Source organism: Chinchilla lanigera, unplaced genomic scaffold (assembly GCF_000276665.1).
Source record: "Chinchilla lanigera isolate Chin_1 unplaced genomic scaffold, ChiLan1.0 scaffold00015, whole genome shotgun sequence".
Taxonomy (NCBI): Eukaryota; Metazoa; Chordata; class Mammalia; order Rodentia; family Chinchillidae; genus Chinchilla; species Chinchilla lanigera.
In genome coordinates this window covers 12817712-12827087 of record NW_004955416.1, presented here as the reverse complement: position 1 = coordinate 12827087, position 9376 = coordinate 12817712, and the positions used below count along the sequence as shown (strand labels likewise).

General features: G+C 44.3%; 1 protein-coding gene across 4 annotated transcripts in view; it reads left to right on the top strand.

Annotated features, from left to right (window-relative positions):
- Adamtsl3 (ADAMTS-like 3) overlaps positions 1 to 8935 on the top strand; it is a 314808-nt gene extending 305873 nt beyond the window's left edge. For 3 of the 4 annotated variants that reach the window (XM_013512536.1, XM_005381454.2, XM_013512535.1), the window contains exons 28-30: positions 1113 to 1210; positions 5447 to 5661; positions 6826 to 8935. In XM_013512536.1, coding sequence (XP_013367990.1) covers positions 1113 to 1210; positions 5447 to 5661; positions 6826 to 6950 — 438 coding nt within the window. In that variant the 3' untranslated portion in view covers positions 6951 to 8935. Of the gene's footprint in view, positions 1 to 1112; positions 1211 to 5446; positions 5678 to 6825 lie in introns of all 4 variants that reach the window. The other variant, XM_013512537.1, reaches the window with a different exon arrangement.
- Positions 8936 to 9376: the final 441 nt, after the last annotated feature.

Below are 9376 nucleotides of genomic sequence, written 5' to 3'. Positions count from 1 at the left end.
TATATCTCCAAGAGAAATGAAAACATAAGTCTGTACAAAAACTTGTACATAAATGTTCATAGCAGAATTATCAACAATAGCCAAAAAGTAGAAACAACACAAATAATCATGACCCACAATTATCAAAGGAGGAAGCACTGATAAGTAGATAAACTGGGGTGTTTATATGGTAGAATGTTATTTTTGCTATTAAACGGAACAAAGTGCTGGTACACTGTCCAGCATGGAGGATCCTTGAGCCCTATGTTGAGAAAAGGAAGACCGAGCGCCTCACACTGTATGATTCTGTGTATGCAGTGTCCACAATAGAGACTAAAAGTAGACCCATGGTTGCCTAGCCTGGGGGCAGAGGCAGTAGAAAGATTTGGGGTGAGATCTAAAGGCTATTCTATTGCATTTCTTTGGGGACAATATTAATGTTCTAAAATTGATTGTGGTAAGGCAACTCTGAAAACCATGAGACTGGGCAAATTAAATGGTGGGTTTGCATGAATTATGCTCAACAAAGCTGTTAGCTTTCCTAAAAGTGGAGAAAACTTCTTTGTCTCTAATAAGAAAAATAAGTTGAACCAGGGACTAGACACATAGTACATACCAAATTAAATTCTGACCTGATAAAGAGCTAATTGTGAAAACAATGAAATGCAAATAAAACTATAATGTTAAAACTATCATAATGGGAAAGACCTTTTCAAACATAGAAAACATTATAAGGAAAAGTTAATAGGTATTATGACTGTAAAAATTGAAGAGCAGCACGTCACACTTTGAAGACATTGTTTCCCTGTAATTGAATTCACCTTAGCACACCAGCCACCATTTTGCTCTGAGCAGAAAAGCCTAAACTTGGCAATCACTTTTGGCTTTAAGCATAGGTATTTCGGGGCTTATTAAGCCCAATTGATTTAAGATTGGACTAAAGAGGGGAGGAGAAACCGTGGGTGTCTTCCTGGCCTTGCCAAAGGGGCGTCTGGGTTGTGGAGCCGGCCTCTGACCCTCTCCCACCCCACTGGACAGTGGTCCTCCTTGCGCCTGGCCTTAGGCTGTCCTCCCCGCCATGACCTTGCGCACACAGAGGAGTGGCCCACACTACGTTTGCTTCTGTTCCCCAGTGTCCTGGACGCTGCCTGGGCCGTGTGGCAAGGACACAGCAGCATCACGCAGCGTGTGGACCCCACAACAGCTCTGACTCTGACTGCGAGGACAAGAGGTACTGGGGGGCCTACCCCGGGGCAGCCTGGACTCCAACTGCCTCACTCAGGGACCCAAGCTACCTGGAAATGAAATTGTTGTTAGGTTTACCATTTCTTTTCTCTTTCTTCCTTCCTTCCTTTTTTTTGAGACACTGTTTCACTGTGTAATTGAGGCTAGCCTTGAACTCACTTTGTAGCCCAAGCTGGCCTTGAGCTCACAGTGATCCTCCTGCCTCAGCCTCCCAAGTGCTGAGATTACAGGAGCGCACCACGTCTGGCCTACCACTTCTCATAACTGATGATTCCTATTAAATTATGCTGTGTTTAGAGCTGTCCTCAGTGGTATATGCTCTTCTGAACTATTAGTCCATATGAACTATTTATAATTGCAGTTATTTGGATGTTAAGCACAGAAAGCAAGCATCCTAGAAGGGGAAAGAGGGTAACGGTGAGAATGGACAAAAGATTTTTCTCTCTAGAAAAACTTGGTATGAAATATCTCATTTAGTTTTACAGATTAAATCTTCCCAGTGTTCTCATGAACTGTTTTATTCCCCTATTTTGAAACTGCTTTGATCAGGGTGTTGGCATGCTGATTCCTCTGAAAATAAAATAAACCTTTATTTGTGAAGGGCTCAACCGAGAGAGGAGTTGTTTTTGTCACATCTAAAATGAACAGGAAGGTGGTGTAGAGAGCAGAGCTTTGCCTATAGGGTCATCCAGAAACCTAGGCTTTTCCCATCTGGCAGCTCCTGCACTCCAGAGAATGGTAGCCTGCCAGCAGCCAGTGGGAGGACAGCCCAGAGAGCACACAAGCTGGGGGTCTATGGTGTCCCATCACTCTCCTGTTGTATGACCTTGGATTGCCTAGCTACCCCAATCTGCAAAATAGGTTATCATCACCTGGGTGACCTTATGACTAGCATAGTGTCTGTGTCCAAGCAGTTCCACATCTAGCTGTTCTTTCCTCCTCCGCATCCTGAGTGTTGGTGGAGAAAGCAGGATGATCTTGACAGCTGGCTTGGTTACCATTTTAATCCTGCAGGAAGGTTTGGCAGGGAGAGTTAGCTGCATTTTGTATTCCCCCTGATACAGCTGCAAGCCAGAACTCTTCTGTTGGGAACATTTTCCATATCCAACCTCGGCTCCCAGTTTGCTGAGACCATAGAGACCACACACAGATCCCTTTGCATTTGCAAAGAGGTATTTACAACACAAATACCTATGAGTGGGTTGAGCTTTTTATGTTAACCTGCCTTACTTACTTTTCTGAAATTTGCTTTTTCTACCTAAAAATACATACTATTTTCCCGGGTCAGTTATCAAAGATTGACCTTGTGTTTTTTAATTGCTGTATTTAATATTCTATTATTCCATTGCAATGGACGTTTGATTGTTTCGTATTTTTTTGCTATTACAAACAAGTGCTGCACTTAACATCCTGGAACATATATCTTTATGCATGAAAGGAAGTACTTTAATGGGATAAACTTTTAGTTACAGAATTAAATTGATAAGCATATTCATCTGGATACTACCAAACCGCCATCAAAATGCCTTCACTACCACTATGTGAGACTTGCCCCTGTCTTCACCAACATTACATACGCTTTCACTCATTCAAAAAGTTTTTGCCAATCTGATAAGTGAGAAATTATATCTCATCATAATTTGTACCTTTCTGATTACTTTTTATATTAGATGCACTTTGGCTCCTTGATTTTTTTTTTTCTTGAACCCATCTTCTTTTTCCATTTTTCCACTGTTACCCTTGGCCAGGCCACCTGGCCATCTCGCACCTGGTCACAGCTGCTGCGGCCACCCTGCTGGGCTCCCTCCACCCACCGATGCTTGTTTCCAACCCAGCTCCTGTACTGCAGCCGAGCACGTGTTCCAGGAGGCAAATCTGATCATACCACCAAGTCCCTGCTAGATTAAAGTCATTTTGGAGGCTTTGGTTGTTCCTAAGAAGATGACAAACCAAAATCCTCCGTGTGGCCTAGGAAATACCACTGACTGGGAACAAGAAACCAAGGAAGGCTGGTAGAAACAGCTGCCATGCCTGCATACAGAGAAACTCAGAGTGCTGTGTGCAGAGCTCGATGCCCAGACTGTGCCCCAGCTCACCCACCCCTGCTGGCTGGATGAAATGGTGCCCTCTGCTGGGCCAGCTGTGTGTTCCCTTACTGTATCCCGAAGGACCCGCCTGTGAGCTGAGCTGGGCTCCAGCTTCTGTGCTCCCTGTGAGACTCAGCCCTTGTCCGTAGGACGGCCTTGCCCACCGTCAGAGGAGAAGGTTGTGTTAGCTAAGGCCCTATAGGACAAAAATAAGTCAATGTGGAATGATTTATGGAAAAAGGGCAAGGGGTTTGTGACTGATGAAAGCACCCAACACTTATTATAACAATTGGTATCCTCTTAAATATATACTTTGGGTATTTTTTGAATATTTGTTTAACCTTTTCCAGGAGAAAAGCTGATCTCTGCATAGGGAGATCGCTGATGAGTATTTAATCTTTGTTGTTCAGAGTGACAGTTTTAAGCCCCTCAGATTCAGACCCACTGGGGAAAATGGAAGCAGTCAACAGGACAACCCTCCCCTAACCACCACGCTAAACCTTATGAACAGATGGGTGGAACCATATTGTCTGGTGAACTCTTTGGTAGAGTCTCCCTCTACTGGCTAATATAAGTATCGCTTCCCATTCTGTGTAATACTGGGTCATACTTTTTCTTAGACAAGTTCAGGCTGTCACAATTTTCTTACAGAAGTTCAGGCTATGACAATTCCCAGTGGTGTTTCAACGTTTCTTATAGCTTTGTGTACCCTGATAAGGAGCCATTAGTAGGAGTGCAGAAATATCTTAAAGACTCCAAAGAAGATGGCAGTCAGTCCTCAGGAAGGACTAAAACCAAGAAAAAGGCATTTTGTTTTCTCTCTTTCATCCATGCTGGTGTATGTGTTTTTAATTTAGTCTTTGCTATGTCTGAAAAGTCTTTTTCTCTACCTGTGTAACCCAGCTCAAGTTTATATGTCTTGTTCCAGTAACTGCCAGGTTCCTAAGAGAAGGGCAGTTATTGAACCAGCTCAACCTGGGGCCTCTTCTACTCAGCTTTGGGGCTGGAGAGACTTCTCATTCAGCACCAAGACATCTCCCAAGGTCCTTGCCCTGGGGAACACAACAGATATGCCACCCTCCCATACCCTCCAGGATAAACATCTGCTCAGAAGTCAGAGACCATTGAGTTTCTGCTGGAGAAGGCAGGAGAGTGGGAGGTGTATTCTGCTTCCCAAGCAGTAGCCTGGAGTAGTTCCCAGTTACAAGCTTGGGTGGAGCCCAGTGTTCCTGTGAGGAGACAAGATGGCGCACAGGCGATTGCTTCTCATATGGGAGGGCGTTTCAAGTGCTTATAAAAACAGCAAACTTAAAGCTTGTTAACAGATTTGAAGTGGTTTCTTGGTGACATTATAGTTTATAATTCTCCTGGTTGCCTAAACTGATCCGCTGCAGCTCAGTCAGGAGGGACTATTTTTGGTGTATGTGTGGCCTATTGTTGGAAGTCAGTGGAAGCATGGGGTTTGCAGCCCGAGCCTTTTTTGCCAGGCTGCATCTAGACAGGGACTGTCAGTCCCATGGAAGGGACACTGTCATTGTCATTATGGATTGCATAGCATGGAAGCAAGGGATGGCTCAGTGTGAACTGGAATTGTGGAAGAAAGAGGCCTCATGCTTGCCATCGGTGGGGGAGGAAAGCTCTTCCCAGAGGCAGCTCCGCCTTGGGTCTTGGTGTGAGTGCCCACCTTGGCTGTTGTCTTCGTGGCAGTGGTTCATGCTGCCACTTGGCAGTTCGGCTCCTTGTCGGTTCCCACCATAGTTTTGAACTTTATTTGTTCATTTCACTTCCTCATACCCATAAAAAGGCTTTAATGTGTACCAGATTAAATTTTTAAAAAATAGATCTTCCCTCTTTTCCTTCTATCATGTATTTGTGGCAGCTTCCAGATCCTCTCCACTATATCTAAAGCAATTGGGTGGACTTATAGTCATTTCAGTGGCTTTAAATTAGCTGTGTTCTGAAGTCATCCAGTTATTTTTGTCATGGTCATGATTAGACTACTACTGTGGATAGTGCCCACCAGTGTCCTGATGAATAGGACCCTAACTGTCAAGCCTTTGCACTGGAATACATAGTAGGGCAAATGCCTTTGCCCTGCCGCTCCTTGCTCATATTTTGTTTCCATTCCATTCCAGACCTGCCCTCCGGAGGAACTGCACATCCGGGGCCTGTGAGGTGTGCTGGCGCACAGGGCCCTGGAGGCCTTGCACGGCAGCCTGTGGTCGTGGCTTCCAGTCTCGGAAGGTGGACTGTGTCCACACGCAGAGCTGCAAGCCTGTGGCCAACAGTCATTGCACTCCAAGAAAGAAGCCGACTTCCTGGCGGCACTGCCTCGGGCCTTCCTGCGATAGTATGTACCCTCTCAGGTACCACTGCTGGCCCGTGGCCTGGCCTCCCTCCTCAGTCACGTCAGAAGGGGAGTCAAAGGGGATGTGATGTCCTGGGACAGATCGGCACATTCATGTTCTACAGGGAAGGACCAGCTGGTTCAGTCAGGCCTTCCTGTGTGCCCTCTTCTGAGCCTGGCAGCTTCCTCTGTGGAGCCAGAGAAGCAGTGGCTGGGCTTAGGAGCTGTGCCCACAGGCTGAAGTTATAGGAAACAAGATATATGGTGAATGTTTAAATTTTTAAAAATGTATTACAGTAAAAGATAGATTGCCGTGACTCCCCTTTGAAATACACCCCCTTGCTTTGAGCACACTTATCCTATCTTTCTCACCACTTTCCGAAGCAGCTCTGGAAGTCCTCTTTCTTGAGGGTCTTTATAAAGAGTGATCAAAAATGTGATGATGCAGCTGCTGAGTGCCATCCATTGGAAAGGCAGAATTGTAAAATCAGTACAGTGAGCCCTCGCCCGTCTTATCCACTGGATCTGGCACTACATGACTTCTGGCTTGTCCCCAAAGCCACAATAATCAAGAAAGCTAAACATTCTGAATTGATTCAGGACATTAAAGTAGCCTTGATGGCAAAACGAAAGACATTCACAAAAGAGGATTGAGAGGATTTCTAGAACTGCTTGAAAAAGTGGCAAGTATGATGGACAGGTGTGTTCAAAACGAAGGGGGGATTCTGAGAGAGGTTAATGGCAATGTGTCTTTTATTATGACACAGTTTTAAAATGTAAGTATTCACACTATTTTTGTATCACATCCTACCCATAGCAAATGTCATTGTATGTTACTATTCTAGAGAGCAGATCCATAGCTTTGGTAGGGACACAATAAATACTCCAGGGCTCCATTAAACCCGCAGATGCTCAGGGCTACTTCTCTGAGCTGAGAGGAGCTGTGTGGCTAGAGGACGTATGAGGTCCCAGAGCTTTGTGAGGCCACTTGATTGAGCCAGAAGTGAGTCTAGCGCACTTCTGATTCCAGTGCCACAGCCCAAACCCAGGCTTGTTTCTTCCCTTCATTCCTTTCCCCCATATTATGGCTTTTGGTTGGTGCAGATGACTTTCTTACTAGTTCTCTAATGTGCCACGGGCTAAGGATTTGCTGTCCTTTTCCTGCAGGGGACTGCACCGACACAACTCACTACTGTATGTTCGTGAAGCATCTTAACTTGTGTTCCCTGGACCTCCACAAACAAAGGTGCTGCCGCTCGTGCCAAGAAGGGAAACCTTTGGCAGGGTTGTGACGCCGCCCCAGTTAGAAAGGAACAACATAAAAGGTCTCATACCCGTGTCTCTGGTTGAAAAACACGTATTTCCCGAAGACTGTCGATTCTGTGATTAAACCGAGGTTAATGCAGAACACCACTCTTAAGATTGTATAAGGTGAAATTTTCCCATGGTTGGTTTTCAGTTCAACTCCTATAAATGTTGTATTCTTGGATTAACAAAAACGCCACAGCACATGAGCCAGTGCACTTGGAACCCTTCCTGTCCACCTGATAGAGAAACCACCAAGATCAGGATTGCTTCATCACGAAATGTGACTCACAGCCTAGCACAGAGCAGTGTGTCCTGAAGCCTTGGGAAATGCAGTAACTGCTGACTCCTTCTTCTCTCAAGCTACAGAGATTCAAGAAGTTTATAAGGTACTTACAGTTTTAACGCTTGGGCCAGTAGTTGTTCAGATGTTGTGGCTCATGGCATTTTCATAGATCCTTCAGTCTGTGAAAGTAAGAATCTCCCTGGACAGGTGTATGACACCAGTGGACCCAAGGGGACAGCACCTGATCCTTGCTCTTAGGGCACTCGTGCAAGGGAACACAGTGATTGTTGCTGCCTCTTTCACAAATACAGAAATCTATTCATGACCAAACCAGGCATCTTGGAAATCAAAGAAGAGGGAAGTTCATCTTTTCTATTGATTTTGAAGTATATTGACAGTTTTCTTCTAAGAGCTGTGAATGAAACTTTTTCTAAGCACTATTCTCTTGCACAAAATGGTAATTCAGATCCTTATTAGACCTAATTTATGTGTGGAGTAGCCTTCCTGAGGATTTTTATTTTGGAAAGTTTATAAGAAAATAATCTAAATGAGAAATGTGGTAGTTGAAAAAGAATTGTTTATTGTAAATAACTCTTGATTTGAGTGGATTCTTCAATAAATCCAAAGTAAATTTGGGTTGGATGGAGGTGACACTTTGGGGATCAAGAGGTAGAGGTAGGGTTTGGGTTAGACCTTGGGGAAAATTGGGGATTAGTTTTAGTTTTAGGCTACAGCTAAAATTGGGTTAGATAAGAAAGGAAGTTAAGTTGGGGTGAAGGTTAGAGTTGGCTCTAGGGGTCAGAGTTCAGGTGAAGGCCAGGTTAGGACAGAGCTGGGTGGGGTTCAGGCTGGGGCCAAGGCTGGCGCTGGTCATGGTGTCAGGGTGGAGGTGAGGTCTGGAATGAATGTTGCTGCTGACACAGGTTCAGGCCAGCACCAAACCATAAGCTCCAAAGCTGGTTTGATTATGAGAACCTTTTCCTGGTATTCTACTCATTGTGGCTTTAGAAGGCACAACCCCCAACTAGGTGGTCATACTTTTTCCTTCAGTGTCCTGGCTGCCTGCACCCTGCTGCTTACAGCCTGCTGGCAGCCACGTCTGTGAGGCAGGCTGTACTGGGCCTTGCTCCCCGTCACCAAGCGCCCTGCTTGGGATCTGTGCATGGACAGGCTCGTGCGTCTCTGTTATACGCTGAGCACAACGTCGCTTCTGTTCTGACTGCAACCTCACTGACACTGGGATTAGCACTACTGTATGTGGAGGGTTTGGTGACAGGGAACAGATTCGGGAGTGGGGAGAACACACCAGCCTGTGAGTTGTTGATCGTCAATCACATTTGATTGTGGAAGGTTATTAAATTAAGAGAAAGATCATTCGTAAAATATTCTCTGTATATATTTATTATATGACTTAAAGGTGCAATATTTTATTTTGTACAGTATGTAATAAAAACATGGAACATATATTTTTCTTACTAACAAAATTTCTTATTAAATTGCTCCACCTTTGTATTTAAAGTTAAAAGTTACTGTTTTTCATTTGCTGTTTTACTTTTGTTATCGTCCAGATGACATCCCTGTGTACTGTATTTCACTACTGTTTTTATAATATGAGTTGATGCTTCTCTTTTATGATCCTTAAGTAATTCAGAAATAAATTTACTTTGATATTCAGTGGCATCCTTATAAATGTGGGTGGCTTATTTTTGTTGTGCTTGGGGGTCTTGAGTGTTGCCATCTGGCTGTTATTCCAGTGGGAACCCTAAGCAGTCTGATCCCTGGGGCTGTGCTTCAGAGTGTGAGTTGCAAGATCTAGAACAGACCCCCACTGAACTCCTCTCATGCCATCTTCCTGACGTTTACATCTCTGAGTCACATGTAAAAAGATTTCAAGAACAGAAGAGGTTGAAAGAAGTCCCAAACAGCCTGAAGTGGGTGGTAGTTGTGAAAATAAGAGGTACTAATGTGTGTGTGTGTGTGTTCTTTTCTAAGCTTTATTTTTAGAGTGGTTTTTGGTTCATTGCAAAAATGAGGCAGAAGGTAAGAGATTTCCAGTATACTACCCTCCTCTAATAGGTAAGGGTTTTTATTCCTTTGAGCCTTTTTTCCTTTATATTTGATTTTTCT